Source organism: Pelobates fuscus, chromosome 2, assembly GCF_036172605.1.
Source record: "Pelobates fuscus isolate aPelFus1 chromosome 2, aPelFus1.pri, whole genome shotgun sequence".
Classification (NCBI taxonomy): Eukaryota; Metazoa; Chordata; class Amphibia; order Anura; family Pelobatidae; genus Pelobates; species Pelobates fuscus.
Genome location: NC_086318.1, coordinates 214,530,011 through 214,548,280, shown reverse-complemented (window position 1 = coordinate 214,548,280; position 18,270 = coordinate 214,530,011). Strand labels below are relative to the sequence as shown.

Below are 18,270 nucleotides of genomic sequence, written 5' to 3'. Positions count from 1 at the left end.
ATAATTCTTAGCATTGCTATGCATGTTGCTTTATAGCAATGTATTAGTATGTAGTACTTTTTACACACCTCATAACTCACTTCATGCCCTAAAATGGTTTGTAAATAAACTAAAAAATATATTCCATATTCATGAAAAATATATACCATATTGTCTGCCCTGGTATTCTATTTTTATCTATTTTTAAACAAGAAACGCAAACTCTGGATATCCGAGACAAAGATTAACTAGATGTGCATTGCATCCTTTTTACTACAAGAGACAACATAAAATATGTGGAAAAAAACATAATTAAATGGAAAAAAAAAGTTTAATACTATAAATGAACTTATATTTAGAATCTAGTTTAAAACACAGACTTGATACGTGAAAAAATAAGTTGTTCTGCCCTGTAAGCTAAAAGCTGCTATACACATTTGCCATTACCTGTTCAAACATTTACCCCATAACAAAGATAATCCATGCAATAAGAAATGGGGCGAGAACAACTCACTGAAAACCTCATCACCACATAGATAAAACATGTAGACACATCTTCTTATTCGAGTGTTCCTCTGCCAAAAACATAATTTCCTGATCAATCATGGCAGCATTTACATGTAGGTCAGCTCATCCCCTCACAGCAGAAAGGACAGGAAATAGAACTCTAAAATTGGAATAAATACATCCTCCTCTTTCCCACCAGGTAGTCTTTATCATGTCCCTCACAGCAGTTTGGAAGGAGTCTGCTTAAGTAGGCCTAGATTTTTCTTTTATGCTCAAGAGGCAATACTTCTGTAGCCCTGCAAGGGTTCAGCCTCTAAGCCCTGAACACCCAGCAACAGCACTATTGTAAGAGTGGCCAACCTGAACAATCTCTCCCTCAGGGGATAAAAATGGCCCATTGCATATGTTTTAGACCAAACCAAGTGTTTGCTTCAATATCAGCCCCTGTCCAAATATGTAAAGTGAAATGATGCGTGCACGCTGAAGAAATCACACTGACACCAAATGTTCAGTTAAAATGAAAACTTCCAAGTATATTGTCAGGGGGGCGGCGTAGGCCCTTAAAAAGGCAAAAGAAAGCAACGTGTGCAAATACAGAAAGTAAACTTTTTATGTGGTTATGTGTTAGGTGTTTTAGTAAGTAAACATTTAATTGGTTAGATATTAAGTGTTTTATCTTGATGGACTTCCTCCAGGGTGTTGATGTCATCATCATCTTAGGTGTAGCTCCGGATGGAGAAGCCATCTTACTACACGAGGGTCTTGGTCGATGGGAGGAGGTGCTCTAGCAGCCATTTTGAGGAATGAATGAGCACAGGTACACATAGTAAATAGACATTTTACTCACATTAATTTCTATCCATCACACATACATGCCAGGGTTCAGTCTCTAATCCCTGAAGACCCAGCAACAGCACATCTCTATGAGTCGCCAGCCTGGGTAACCCCTTTAGTGACCCAATTCTTTCACCTCAAAATATGACAGTGGTCCATGGCATACATGAAGCCATGCCAGGATTCAGCCTGTTATCCCTGAAGACCCAGCAAACAGAACATCTGTAAGAGTTGCCAGCCTGGGTACCTCCTTCTGCAACCTGGGGTCTGACCTATCTTTCTCCCTGAGGGGATGACAGCGGTCCACTGCATACATGAGGTCCAACCGAGTCTAAGCCTCTTTTCCCTGAAGACCCAGTGACCCGCACTTCTATAAGGTGATTATCTGGGTATGCCACTTTTATGTATGCCACAATATCCGAGGTCTGTTTTAAACCTTCTCCCATGGGTGAGGACAAATGGCATATGGGGTACAGATGGAAGCCAATAGTTTAAACAGTTTAGTCTGTCAGTTGTTCAAATCCACATTTGCCACTGAAACACAGGCCTGCAGCTGTTCAGGTAAGTGTATTAGTAATTTAGATTAAAGACTAGTGTCGGCACCTGGGTTTCTGTCCTTTCAGTCCCTCCCCATTGTTTGCATTAGGTCACATTTAGGAGGTTTCTGTGGTGAGCATTTAGGTATGTTGATACATGAAAGGATGCATTGTGCAAGAGTGCTGATCATGGATATCATGGCTGTATAAAGTCTTCCTTAATTCCACCACTTTCAATGGACTGCAGGTGTTACTGAACCTGTCTAGGTGCCTCTCCAAAGAGAGGAGACCTGATTTCCAAAATGGAACATGCTAATGTCCAATAGAGTTAATGTTTTTTGTGTGCACACCTATGTATTTACACATTAGACCATCCTACAAAAGTATTTCTATCATCTCCTCTCTGATCAAGATATTACATTTTTTTTTAAAGTTTGGTGGCAGTGTTTAATCTTAATATATACTGCTGACTTCAGGTACACAGCTTAGTAGATCTTGCTGATTGCAGATGCACAACTTAGTAAGTCTCGCTAGTTGCAGGAGCACAGCGTGGGCTATTTATTGCTCCCATGAGTAGGTAACTCGGAACCTGAATTAACTTTGATTTTAAAGCTGTTAGCTTTTAGCTTTTTGTTTTCACCTGGTCATAACTTCAGCAATTATTTTTAATTTCTGCAAGAGTCTACTCTGAAAAATTCACTACCCCTGGTCTGGTTTATATTTTGTATTTAGATTTCAGCTCAATGATCTGGAGCTGGTTTACAATATTCTTTAGAACTGAGTAAACTTCCTTAAAGCATAATCTTTAAATTGGAGAATGTGCTATTTGTTATATTCAGTATTCTGCTGCTTTATCCCTTTGGGATCTTGAGTTTGGCAATCCCTTTAATGTATGTCAATGGTGGCATTCATTTGGTTCTTAAGGGGTTAGAGATCAGAATTTCCCACATATTCCCCTGTTCTAAAGGGGAACATTATAATTTCCTTTCTGCAATGAAGGGTATTATTTTAGGCTCATATGGTCCATATAACTTTGATGCTGGGTATTGCAAGTATTTTAATTGACATTGGAAGGTCTCTTCAGTCACCAGACCATTCTACCTGGGTTACTATTTCAGGTAAAATTCACCTGCTACCAGAACAATAAGGAAAATCGCTGAACATGAAGTCCCATTACTGACCTCTGTTTTGATATTCAGGGAGATTCTTCTGGGCGTACTACTATCTGATACGTGCGATAGTGAGGTTCCTAGCGCTTGTTAGATCCGGCAGCTGGAACTTCCCAAACCAGAGCCTCTTCTATCTGGTAGTAACTAGGTATAGGTTAGGAAAGGGTACAGGAAAGCAGTATCCTCAACCTCGTATGGAAAATATGAGGACAAAAAAAACAGAATATAGCATAGTATATTCTATATGTGGTCAGCTAAAATAAGAAAAATGCCACATACAATTTTTTGGTGCTTATGTTCAGCTCCAGATATATGCGCCTGGGCGGTATCATCCCCACCTGTGGATATGTCGCTCAGCTATATTCCCCTCTTATATTAAGGTCCACACTACCTTTATTAATTTTACTCTTTTATCTTTCAGTTTGTTTTTTTGTTTTCAATCTTATACTTTTTTATTAACTACCACAATTTCCTTCCCCTACTACATTTCCCATGCTCCCCTTTGTCCTTTCCCCAGTATGTTGCTCCTTTTTTTTCTTCTTTTTTCTCCTCCCCTCCCACCCTCTGATAGTTTTACTAACTCCTTTGGGCTAGGAGGATAGCCCCACCCCATCTCCATGACAACAAAGACAATGTCATGTGATCAGCAGCCATCTTGGTAAACCACCTTTGGAGTGCTCTTGCAGCCACAAACTCGCTAGTTTAGAGTGTTTTTCACATAAGCCCACTTCCTCACACTTCACGGCTCCTTCCTCACCCATGGGCTGAAGTTTTTTTAATATTCCAGCCGTGCTGACCATTGTCTTTTGACTGGCAGCGGTCATATTGGTGTACCCTATGGTCCTTCTTCGGCTGCCATCTTGGTGTACCTTTATAAACACACTATCCCCTTTGTTTTTCTTCTTTTTTTTCTTTTTAATGTATGTTACTTTAAAATGTATTAATTTTCTAATTGCACAATTGCAATGTTATAATCTCCTTCACTGATTTGTAGTACCTTGTATTTTAAAATTGTAAAATAGTTTGTAGCTGACTACCTGTAAGTCACATGACCTGTGACATCACCTGACCCTCTTATTCTTAATTGTGGAGGCTATTTAAACTTCATGTACTGTAACACTTTGAAAAAGCCCCTTTGGGTGAAACGCGTTAGTGTTTTTATGTTATAGGTTTTATTATCTTTGTTTTAAATAAAACTAGTTTTTTACCTTATCTGGACGTTCCTGATTTTATCCTTGAAGATTTTATCCGGAGGAACCCCAGTTTTTAGCTTAGGAAACCACCTACAGCCACACTGCTCTCCTTTTGTGAGTAAACCTCTTTTTATTTTTTACTTTTATAACAACAAAACAGAGAGCACTATTTTTCTGTTCTTATTTTCATTTTATGTACTTGATGAATATCTGTGACACTGCAATTTGGTGGGAAATACCGTGAACGCTCGACCCTGACGCTTGATCCTGACCTACCATCTACAAGGAACCAAGCTGAGCGACATATCCATAGTCGGGGATCATACTGCCCAGGCGCATATATCTGGAGCTGAACATAAGCTCCAGAAAATTGTAAGTGGCATTTTTCTTATTTTACCTCACCACTTATAGAATATACTACACTATGTTAATTTTTTTTGTCCTCATATTTTCGATACTTGAGGAAACTCAGAAGGTGCTGCTTCCCTGTACCCTTTCCTATTCTACTATCTGAACTCTGCAGCCAATATGTGGCTTTAAGCTGTTGAGTCATCCTGCATAATATAATATTGTTTGTGATAAGCATCTGGCTGATATGTTGCACATGGTCTTTGGAGCTAGATCTGTATAAGTGATGGTCACTCCTAACATTGCATTGTGAAATGCTAGTGGGTTATATGTTTGGACTAGTTTGCAGAAAAAACTAGCTGCAGAATGATCTTATTATGACCATAGGCTCTGCCGTAAGTACTTCATCACTATCTGAAGATAAGGTCAGTGTAAGTATGCGGTTGTTTGTTCTCATAAGGATAACTGAATTTCTTCTACTATCCTGCTTATTATGTGTCTGTTACCATAATGGATCCTTACCACCTTTTAATCAGTATCCTTCCTAATACATATCTCCTACTTATATTTACAACAGTCTCAAATCATTTTGATTCTACTGTTTGACATAATTTGTATTATTTACAATATTTTTGACTTTGAATGTAGGTACTGATGTGGTTAGCCTAAATTGCCTACTTATAATTTAGTAGTTGCCACAGTTTCTATGGTTCATGCAGCTATTTTGTAACTAGTCTGAGTTACGTGATTATTATTGCCTTTGCCTAAGTAATATCTTTTTGTGTTATTGGTTTCTACCTCTCCTGCAACTGATCATTACTGTATCAAACAATTCGTTGACAGTGTGAGGTATTGTTGAGAGTCTAATTTTTGCAATATATAGTCATTATTGAGTGTTTTAATAACAGACTCTCTTATTTCTCTAAGATTTATGCAGCTCAATATTTTTATAACTATTAGCTATATTTGAACTCTGTACCTCACTCTATATATACTGCTTGGGTATTCCCCATGAGTAAATGCTGCCATGATTTATCAGGAATAAGGAAAATAGTTTCATACTTACCGTAATTTTCTTTTCCTGATCATTATTCATGGCAGGATTACGTTCCCACCCATATACTATAAATTGTGAAGATAGTTACAAAGACTGCCTGATAGTAAATATTTATACCAATTTCAGAGTTCTATTTCCTGTCTGCTGTGAGAGGAGGCGCTAAACCATGAGTAAATGCTGCCATGAATAATGATCAGGTAAAGAATACGGTAAGTATGAAACAATTTTCCTTGTTTAAAGGGAAACTGCACCTTTTGTGGAATTTACATAGTTGCATAAAACATTGAAAACCACCTATAACTTGTATTGCCTTGATGCAGCATCATAATCCAGTTCACACAATTCATCATCAAAGTCAGAATCAGATCACATGTTAGAAATGAGGAGGAGAAATAGAAACATTGTTAAATTTCTCTTCTTCTCTGTATTCTTTATATATGCTGCCTTCCAGGTGCAAGGGACAGAGCCTCATATCAATGACTGACAGGAAGATAAGAAGGTGGCACCCAGTTGTAGGATAAAGAGTTGCAGATTTCTACGTTCATTTTATTTTTTTATATCTCACAAACATATATGCTAAAAATAGGGATAAGAAAATATCATATATAAATCTACCCATGGGTCTTCTTCCTATCAAGACCACTTGAAGACTTGAAGATATTTTGCACATCGCTAAACTTGTAAACACTTGTGGGCAGACTACTTTGGAGATGGTTGATGTGTTGGCGTTTGTTGCCCATATTGCTTTCTCTCGCTGGATGCCCAGTGGAGAATATTGATGTACATTGACATAATGTAGTATATTCTGCTTCTAGTATATATATATATATATATATATATATATATATATATATATATATATATTTGTGTTTTTTTTCTCTTTATTGTTTTTCTTCCCTGTACTCTGGCTCATTGCCCTCAAAATACAAAATGTTGATAGTGAACTGTTTATACCTCCATAACTTAAATGCAGACCTAATACATTTAAAAAGTTGACAGTTTCCGTGTAATCCAGTCCAGACGAGGCAAACCAGGAGCAAACATTACAAATGGAGTTGAGTAATAAAATCATTGTTTAATTTCTCCTCTTCTCTCTTTGCTATCTCTATGCTGTCTCCCAGGTGTGAAGGTCAACACTTATACCAATTGCAGAATAAAAAGGTGTGGATGTCTACATTTCAGTTTATTTTTCACACCTTACACATGCATACTTGCTAATTATAGGAATAAGTAAACACACTATTAAAATGCTAGACTTATTTAAACATCACATTTTGTTCACATGTTCTGTGTCAACACTTTGTGCAGAATATGCTGTCACTATATAAATAATAAGCTTGCATTCATACTGTTTCCAAACCATTATAAAGCATTGTGAAGCATGCTCAGATCACATCTCTCCTAATTAACATCTGAACATTCAGTACAGGTGGCAGCCCAAAAAATAAGAAAAAAAGAAAACCGTTGATGTGGTAAAATTGGTAAAAGTTCCTATTTAACAGACAATCGTATATATTTATCATCTTTGTGTTGTTCTCAAAATGCTTTATTAACCCCATAGTGACCAGACCACTTTTCCATTTTCTTACCGTTTGGCTGTTTTTACATTTCTGCTGTATTTGTGTTTAGCTGTACTTCCTCTTACTCACTTACTGTACCCACACATATTATATACAGTTTTTCTCGCCATTAAATGGTCTATCTGAAGATACCATTATTTTCATCATATCATATAATTTACTATAAAAACAATTGTAAAATATGATGTACAAATGTAAAAAAAATAAACTTTTTCGAACTTTGACCTCCAAAATCTGTTACACATCTACAACCATCAAAAAACACCGATGCTAAATAGTTTCTAAATTTTGTCCTGAGTTTAGAAATACCTAATCGTAACATGTTCTTGGCTTTTTTGGAAAGTTATAGGGCAATAAGTACAAGTAGCACTTTGCTATTTCCAAACCATTTTTTTCTCCAAAAATTAATGCATTATATTGTAACACTGATATTTGTCAGGAACCCCTGAATAACCCTTCACATGTATATATTTTTTAAAACAAGACAACCTACAGTATTAAACCAGGGGTATTTTGACTCTTTTCATGTAACCATTTTACCACCAATCTATGCCAAATTTAAAAATAAAAATAATTGGTGAATTTTTTTGACACACACATAGCAATTTAAGAATACATGTACTGAGAACTTTAAGGGTTACTGCCAATAAACACCCCAATATGTGTTCAGCAACATCTCCTGAGTACAGTGATACCACCCATGTATAGGTGTGTTGGGTTCTCTGGGTGGTTGGAGGGTGCTCATTCCAGTTTACCAACTTGGAATTTTCACAGCTGGTCATCATGCACCCATGTCCTATTTGGGACATTTTTTAAGCCGGCCAATGTAATTTACACTCATCAAACCATACAATTTTGACACAAAAATATAGCCACAGCGGCAAATATAAGTCGGTAGACAACTCTCTTAGCAGCATGAGGTGTGACATTAATGAACATTGCACATTTTCTTTTGGTAGCTGTCTAGGCAATAGTTCCTAGCTGTCATGTTTATAACATCAATTGTTCCTAGGCAAATGCAGCACTCTTGATTCAAATGTGTCTAAGGGCACTTCTGTATGCAGGAGGAATTGTTAACCCGCTTGGGTCATCATGAAGTAATACAGACTGTAGTGACTAGTCCTGTTAGTACACCTTTAACTTTTAAACAAGCATATTGTGTATCATTTAATTACAATGACAGATACCTGTATGTAGGAGGGATTGCCCCTTTGTTAGGCAAAAGATGCTGTGCCAACTAGGTATATAAGGAAACACGGTCCACTAAACTTGTATATGACATGTAGTGTAGGCATATCAAAGAGCATATCTGTCTACAGATGGGGTTGTCCGCTCATTAGGGTCAACGTGGATCTTGATGTATTATAACTACTAGACAAGTACTAACATATGGTATAAGCTTTGCGGCAAACACATCAGTGCCTAATAGGGTTTATCGATTCGTTTTGAGGTGTTGTTGGACAATCCAGGCCATGTTGTTGAGGCCTATATAGGCCCCTATCACTAAGAGTGCTACGCTTAGAGGCTATTTTGGATTAGAAACATGGTGGTTAGGCTAGTGTGCTAGGAGCTGAAGCGAGGTCGTTCGCACTAGGTGTACTCGGTCTGGTCTGTCTGGTACAGAGTGATTTTCTATATTGTCAAATGGTGGTATTTTAACACTTTCCATGCACTAATTCTACCACCAGTCTTTGTCAAACTTTTGTGTAGTTTGTTTTTTTGTGTTATTTTTCTCTCGCATTGTACTTTATGCATGGATTCTCAGTTCCTGTTATGTGTTACTGACAAAGAACACCCCAATATGTGTTCAGAAACCTCTCACAAGTACAACAGTTTGCACATTGAAATTTGCCAGATTGGTTTGCTGGGCATATGTTGTCTTTGAGACCGTATGGCAGCCCAGGAATGAAAATTAACCCATCATGGCATACTATTTGTAAAAGTAGACAACCCATGGTATTCAAAATGGGGTATGTCCAGTCCTTTTTAGTAGTCACTTAGTCACAAACCCTGGCCAAAATGAGCATTTTTTATTAGTTTTCTTTCGCATTTTTCACACATAAACTGCAATTTCACCGATGATATTATCAATATAATACATTTAACTGCTCTAAAACACTCATTTAAGTAACCTTGAGTACAGGTTTTATGGTACCCTATGTGTAACCGGTATGTGAAACATACTCTCGTGTAGATAAGTCAGAAAGTAATAAAGGATAAATAACTATAAAAATAAAGTATATACAAATGTTTCAACCCTAACCAAGGGAACATAGATACATAGTACATATCGTCATTAGCTAAATATTAACTCAATTATATAGCAAAATATTGTCAGTGTAATTTTGAAGCATTATACGATATGGACTACTTCCATCATGGAGTTATGGCAAATAACTGTACTATATTAATGCATTCTGTAAAACATAGCTCAATCATATATTATCTTCTAGGTAAAAAACAATATAATGAGTTCCAACGTGTATATCCAGAAAGCCTCACATCAGAGTAACAGGTTATCACGATCACGATTATAATTAAAGCATTTTATAAGCATTTTATAGAATAATATGCATATATATGATTTCATTAAGTGTATTTTGAGATATATGTGTATATATGTATAATATATTATAAAATGCTTTAATTATTTTATAATATATTACACATATATAATATATATATATATATATGTATATATATATATAAGCAGCCTGGGGGACTGCCTGACAGCCCTGCTGGCAACTGCTAGAGTCCTATTGCGGCGATGTGATCATGGAGTCCTATTGCGGCTGCTGTACGGGGACTCCGGCAGTCCCCCCTCCGCCCCCTCCCCTCCCCCCCTCCCCCCCCCCCGTGATCGCCGGTCCATGTAAGTCCAGGGCTCCTATTTGCCACGGACTAGGACGAGCCGGGAATATGACATCACATTCCGGCTCCCGGCTTCATGCTGAGCTGAGCAGTGAGAACTCACAAATCAGTGCTCCCTCACTGCCCCCCTGGACCTCAACCGGCCGTCTTCCCTGAGGTTAACAAAGAAAATGCATTGTTTGCCTCGCGGGAATTTCCTGGAAGTCTTATTTTTGCCCCACCGTGCACATGGTCCCATGCCCAAAACAGTTCCATACACTCAACGACAAAACACTGCTGGACAATTTAAGATGGCCGCCGCCACATATTTGACTCTGTTCCAGTTAAAAGTCCAAGGGGCAGAAACAGTACTTTTGAACATGGGTTATCACAGGGCCCATAGTCCCAGGGTAGGAGGCTGGCAAACAGGCTCCTCCAAAAACCAGTGGCGAGGTTACTTTCGCCACAATGAAGTTCTCTAGAAAAAAAATGTCCAATTTAAAAAAAATGAGTGCCAAAAATGCAGTGTTAATGGGGATATGTGATTATTTAAAATAGATAATGGCATAACTCTTGATAAATTGGAGGATGGTCTAATAGCATCCCATGCCTTTAGAATGATTTTAGTAGTAGGAAACATGGCAGAAATTTCCAGGAGTTTATTTGAGGGTAACCATAGTATTTATCCAGTGAAAATGGGATTTCATTCATCTGGCTCCATCTCCAACCATCTTGGTTTGTTAGGATCTAAATTAAATTCAAAAGCAGAGGCAGCATTTGTTGCATGATAATATTTGCAAAAATCTGGAACTCCTAAACCACCATTTATTTTAAGATGCTGTAAAGTTGTAAGTTATACCCTAATTTATTTTTCCACATACATATGATCATAGCTGAATGAATCTCATTGAAACAGGTTACTTATAAATAGGAGAATAATAAGGAATTAATATAATATTTTGGGCAGGATGTTCATCTTCATAGATATCAGTCTGCCCAGCCATGAGAGCTCAACATCACACCCTCTCTACATTTCTTTTTGTAGGTCGGCCATGTTTTTCTCAAATTGTTTGTATGCATCTTGTTTTACTTTTCACATTAAATTATATCAAGGTAGTCAAAACATTTTTTCCATTCAAAAGGGTATTCTTCTTTTACTCAATCAAAATGTAAAACATTGAATATTAAATGATAGGGCTTGTGTTTTTGAAGGTTAAGCTTGTAATATGACACTTCTCCAACTCCTTTTGTAATAGATTTATTAAGTGATAATAGAATATCATCCACAAATAAACCTATTGTGTGGACTTTATTACCGATTGTAATGCCTTCCATATCAGATGTTTGTCTTATAAGTTCTGCTGGGGGTTATCTTGCCATAACAAATAATAATGGGGATAATGGAAAACCCTGTCTTGTTCCATTTGTAAGCAGAAAATGATCTATGAAGCAAATATTATCAAGCTGAAACATTTGCAGGTGGATTGCAATATAAAGCAAATAAGACTATATAATAAAAAAATAAATAAAAAGCCATTCTCAAACTGAATTGTTTAATGAAACATTCATTTTAGGGAATTCTTAGGGTCAGTACATGTGCAGTTTTAAAGGGAGCTGAGCATTAAAAGAATAAAAAATGCAGTGCTAAGGTTCTCTCACTAGCAAAGGCTGCAGAGAGTCTGCAATGTGTGGTGAGCTCAGCTACTGAAATGGTAGCATTGCAACCTTATACTACAGTATGAACATTACAAAGATTGCTAATGCACTGCAATGCTAATTAAGTTCATATTGTGTTATGAGATTTTTTTTAACTAAATTCTTCTTTTTTGAAAATCTCTCCTTTTTTGGAGATTGTTCAAATGCATGCGTGCTATCAAAAATGCAGTCTGTTCTTTTTAAATACACCACCAAGATAGCAAGCTTGAATTAATACATTTTTATTTTGCACAATTGTCTTAGTCCAGCAGTGAATGAATTAAAACTGGTATTAAAGAACACTGTTATACTATGGCATTCTTCTTTTATGGTGAGGTTTTCTGTCTAGAAATATATAATTTTCTATCCACCTTGTGTATCACATGGTCTAATGATACATTTCCTTGAGGCTCATTTTTGAAGAAGATATGATACTCAAATGTATGGGATCAGTTGTCGTTTTCTTTGTTCTTGTGCTTATTCACTATGTTTTTACATATAAATGTATGTTTTCTCCTGAAATCTGAGGAAGTCCCCAGGAAAGAGAAAACATTTGGCATAAACATGGTAGGAAGAGCGATCTCCATTATGGAGTTGCTTGAGTCATGGAGATAAGGCAGAGAAATATCTCTATATTATTTAACAGAAAAAAAACTGGGATTAAGATACATGTTAATGGTCCTATCATCTTCAAATGTCACACACTGCAACTAAATGTACAATATCTGTTTATCTTTTTAAACTAGGTAGGAAGGAACATAATACATCAAACAGCAGGTGCTGTTTGGAAGTGAAACACAAAAGAAGTTACACAATTAAAGTTCTCACAAACATGAGAAGCTAAAATATATAAATACATAAAATGGCACAGAATTGATAAGCAAATATAAACAGGGTGGCAAACTATACGTGTGATATTTTAGGAGAAAACAATGCAGTTACATAGAAAATGCTATTAAATTTGCCATTGTGCTCTAATCGAAATAAGTGGAATTATTGAGGAAACATTATTAAAATAGTTATTGATATTGCTTTACTTTTGAATGAGTGGCAGTTCATATTGCTACACATTTCTAATCTTTATGGTTTTATTTATGTCTATACATGTTGTTTTTGATTGTGCTTTTTATAATTTGCCTATTCTAATTAATAAATGCAGATGCCTAGTCTAGTTAATAAATGCAGATGCTGCAGGATATTTACCGTTGGTAAATATTAAATAGCATTTAACTACCGTCGATATACAATCAAACTGAATTTGCAGAAATTCTACAAATCAAAATCCGAGTGAATATAGCTGCATAAAGCTGTATAACTGCAGCTGCTATCTTATATTGTTGAAATCTATTGGAAATGACTGAGTATTTGTTCAAAAATTAGGACATTTTCCAATACATTCATTTTCTCCTGCTACTGTATTATCCTCTGTAATGCATTTCCCAAGCATCTTAGTAATATATGAGAAATCGCTAAACAGAGTGTTTATATCAAGACCTTCACAAACAAGAGCTATAAAATGTCTGAAATACCAACAAAACTGCATTCAACAATATAATGTTATGTGTTAAAAGCATTTGCTGTTGACGATATAGCTTTAACACACCATATACACATCATACACATCCAAAGAAGATATAGTGCAATTGTACAAGCTACATTGAAATAGCCTGGAAGCTGCTTTGTAGATGTTAATCATTGTTAGAGACGCTATAAAAGCATTTCCAGAAATGTAACATCTAACTAGACTTTACAAGGATAAAACTGATCTAATTAAATAACATTAAATCAGATTATCAGATGTCTATTATCACATTTGTATGAAACATTGAGAAAATAGCTGACCCTGAGAATGCTTTCTGTGTGAATGTACATTGTTGTGTGAAAGGTACGGGAAGGATTTTTCTATTATTATTTCTTTTAACTATAAAACGACATGTTTACAGTTCATATGTACCGTAAGTATTATATGTAATTATTTCCAAACCGTGCCATGTAAGTCTAAATTGAGAATTTTCTAGGTAAAATAACATACAATGTTTAATACCAGTCACAGATTCTGCAATTCTGTTTTTCTAAAATAAATGATAATGTGTTTTACAGGTAAACTAGATACAATTATTATGTTTAATATTTATATAGCACCGACTTAAATCACTTATAAACACAGAGTTTGACTGTATATACACACCAATAACTGTGGATTAACTTATATTCACTAATTTGTCTGAATAAAAAACATGTCAAGGTGTTAGTTACATTATTAAGAATTAAGCCCTCATTTGCATTTAACCATAACAATCTCTATTGCTATCACAAAGGTAAGCTCTTATGCCTGTCTTGTAAGTATAAGTGAAATTTATTTTATGGAGTTTTGCAGTGTATAAGGGCTTGATATACACATACCTATTTTTTTTTTATCCAGCACCTAAACACAAATGTGTAAGTAGAACGTAAAACTTTTTTTTTAATGAAAATATAGTAGAGAAAATGAGTACAACATTTTACAGAACACAGATAGCATTACACCTGTATATAGTTAGAAGGAGTGAACCTCATTCTTATCAATACATAGTTATTCAAAATTAATTGCTAACTCACAAATATCCAGTTCAGCTATTGTGGCCTAAAATTTGAAATTCACGTTTATTTTTCTAATAACTCAAACAGTTGTAAATAACCTTTTATATATATATATATATATATATATATATATATATATATATATATATATATATATATATATATATATATGGTTTACATTTGTTTTGACCAATGATTTTCCCTATACTAAGGGATCTCCACTCTGGGGTTGCTTGAGTAATGGAGATTATGCGGATAAATATCTCTATATTATATAACAGAAACAAAACACTGTTATTAAGATAGGGTCTATATACACATTAGAATTCACAGTGAATTTCACATTTATGGCCACAATACCTGAACTGTAAACATTCTCTAGGTCAGCTATGCTTCTAGTTTGGCTACTTTGGTTTAAAATTTGAGATTCACTTTGAAATTCTCACTTTAGTGAATAGGCCTTTATAACTATATGTGATGAATAATACAAATGCACTTCCACAACCAATAGCTCCTTGACAGCATATCATGACACTCTACCCAATTGGTAATGCGACCCAGTAAAAAGCACTTTCTCGAGAAGCCATAGCACATGTTCAACCTTCTGCTTTTTAATTCACTAAATTAATATTTCATAAGGCATCAGGATACATGCATTTCCCAATGCTGTGCAAGTCCTAGGACATGTGTAAAGAACTTTGTTCTCATGCATGAATTCATGGACTTCTGAGTATATGAGTCAGTAACACTTTACATGCAAATCTCAGGTGAAAAGAATTATCCTTCATAGGCAATTTCCCATAAACCATTTAGTGGTTCACATGCCCTACAACCAATAAATAAGCTCACATTAGACACGTGTAGATCTTTCAAACCTTTATGTATCCGAAAACAATTTTACATTTATATGAAAAACAATAAAGGATTTACTCTGTTCTGTATTTTCTAGAGTAAAAGTCAATTATTGTTATCAGCATTGGTTGTATATTTAGGAAAAAATATGATTTAAGACTAGCGTCCATAATTTAAGATTGAAGAATTTCATAGCCTTTGTTGTTATTTCTTAAGGCTTTTTATACTGCATTATAATGAAATGTTAATGTAAGGAAACATCGGATACAATATTAAAAGCAGACCATTTAAATTACCACTGTAAGACAGCTGGATACAGGTCAAAGAAAATATAACTAGATAAATGAAGTTCAATAAAAAATAATGAACAGTGTAGCCAAAAAGTAAAAAAAAAAAAAAAGATTTTCAGAGAGCCAAAGAAGCCATAACAATTGCTTGTCACAATTCATATAAACAATTGTCTATAAAATCAAGTTAATTGTAGTTTCAGGTTCCTATGTTGGGTGACCATTGACCAATGAACTGTAATAACCACATCCTGATAAACACACTCACTAGCTTAATCAGTAATTTTCTCATTTAAATTGGCTAGTATTTTTATTACATTTTAACTACTCCGCACCCCCTTTTATTTTTCCCATTTACTGTAATTAGGAGGCTATCATACAGTGTTATTAACTAAAGTGAGAATTGTCAGTAATCCAAAGTAAATTTCAAATTTAAGACCAAAATGGCCAATCTGGGTACATAGCTGACATGGAGAAATTTTGTAGCTCAGCTGCTTTGGCCTTAAATCTGAAATTCACTTTGCATTTACTTAGAATTTCTAGCAATTCTCACTTTAGTAAATAACCCTGTGAGAATTTAGTAATTAATGTAAATAAATAAATTAATAATTCCGAATAATAAAAACAAAATATAGAAAAAAAAACCTTGTAATTGAAACGCTCTAGTTAAATATGTACTAGTGTTTGTAGCTTAATGTAAAATATGCTATTTTATAATCACACAATTGCAGTTCGTTTTTAGATCTCACTGTTATTTGTTATTACCTCCATAATATCCAGATTGTATTTGTAGAACTCTTGGGAGGGTTTTGGGATCCAGGGATTCAATAAATTTCTTAAGTGTCGTTGTCATAATCCAGAGTGATGTACATGCAGCCTAGCAAAGGTTGTGTATACAAAGATCAGTGATACTCAATCTCTTTCTGAAGAGACACTCTTTGTGTAGCTTGAAACAATGAAACAGACAGGAAAACGCTTTCTTGGCCACAGACTGGTGTAAGGTTCCTGTAGATATCTAGAGAAACAAGCGAGCCTTATATAAGCAGCTGCAAAGGTGTTAACACACTCTCTTCATGATTGCTGATTATGTTGCTTTGTGGTAAAAATCCAATTGTATGTGACCTAAATCTTAGCAAACAGAGTTTGAGGTAGTATAATGTGCTGAATATCACTGTGTTTTGTTGAATGTATATCAGTGGAATAACAGTAATTAGAGTTTGGCGTCTTCAAGTCACAAATACATTATGTATTTGAAATAGAACTTAAAAAAAATTAGATTTTTTTTATATTAGTGCAAAAAAACTCATTAGGGGTGCACAGCTGTTTTCTATGTGTTTTAAGGGAAATTGTGTTACCTGTACCTGTGTCAGGATCCCACGGGCGGTTGCGAGGGGAGGCTTCAGTCCGCTTGCGGCACTCACCCTCCAGCTGTCCGCGGTCCCCTTCCCCGCGTACGCTCGGCGGGCGGCATCCTCCCAGCCTCGGATGCCGCCCGCGTCTTCCTCTCCGTCCCCCAGCGGCAGCATGCATGACGCTGTACGCTGGGAGACCGCCCATTTTTGTAAACGCCGGGGTCAGCCACCTGACCGGGCGTTAAAGGCACAGTGCCTCAATCACAGTGGGAGGTATAGATATCTCCCACGTGTGATTGTTAATTCTGATTGGAAATTATCCAATCAGAATTAATCAATGGGTTTAAATACTTAACTTTCCTGTCTCTCTCTGCCCTGTTGTGGTCTTTGCTTGCTAGTATTGCTACTGAACTTGTGTTTTTCTCTGGTTACGTACTCTCTGGCTTGTGTATCTGACTTTGCGACTTTCTCCTACCCTTTGACCTCGGCTTGTCTCTCGTTATTCTGTCTTCTGGTTCCCCTTACTCGGCTTGTTTCCTGACTATTCTTTGTGTGCTTAGCCCGGCCACTCTAAGGTCCGGTACTGCACCTTTTCTCTGTGTGTATGTTAGCGTGTTTGGTTCCAAGAATCGTGACATTACAACAGGGCCATAATGGAACCTGCTGACATTCCACAGTTATTGGTTTATCAGGAAGCTAGAATGGATGGTTTAGACCACCGTATGGACCAATTTGCTCAGGCTTTACCAACCATACTGGCTCGTACTGCTCACTTGCAGCCTGGTGTCCAAGAAGCAGTTACTACGACGCCAGAACCCGTTCCCGAGCCAGTACCTGTTCCTGCTCATGTAGTGCATATGACGCCACCAAAGCGTTATAGTGGTGATCTGGCATTATGTTGTGGTTTCCTCAACCAAATTGATATCCATTTGGTGATGAATCCTCATTCCTATCCCACTGATAGAACTAAGATTACTTTCCTTATTAACCATCTTTCCGGGAGAGCTTTAGCATGGGCTAATCCCATATGGGAGAATACGTCCCCCCTACATACTTTGCTGAGTTTTTGACAGCCTTTAAACGGACTTTCGATCTACCCGGTAGGGCTGCTTCTGCTGGCAAAGCTCTGCTTAGGGTGCGTCAAAGGAACAGATCCCTAGCGGATTACACTATTGAATTCCGCACTTTAGCAGCTGAAGTGGTTTGGTATAATGACGCTCTCGTAACAGCATTCCAGGAGGGTTTGGCCGCTTACATCCTGGATGAAATAGCATCCTGGGAATTGCCTGTCCTTCTGGATTATCTTATTAATTATATCATCCGTATTGATAATCGTATTAGAGAGAGACGTAGTCAGAGGCGTATGAATACACAGATGTTACCTGCTTTGCCCTATACTGCGCTACTAGCATTACCCCCTTCTAGCCAACCTCCCACTGAACCCATGCAAT

General features: G+C 36.3%; 1 protein-coding gene across 1 annotated transcript in view; it reads right to left on the bottom strand.

Moving 5' to 3' along the window:
* THEMIS (thymocyte selection associated) overlaps positions 1 to 16,397 on the bottom strand; it is a 96,863-nt gene extending 80,466 nt beyond the window's left edge. The window contains exon 1 of the mRNA XM_063441163.1: positions 16,233 to 16,397. Within this exon, the coding sequence (XP_063297233.1) occupies positions 16,233 to 16,320 (88 nt within the window). The 5' untranslated portion in view covers positions 16,321 to 16,397. The remainder of the gene's footprint in view (positions 1 to 16,232) is intronic.
* Positions 16,398 to 18,270: the final 1,873 nt, after the last annotated feature.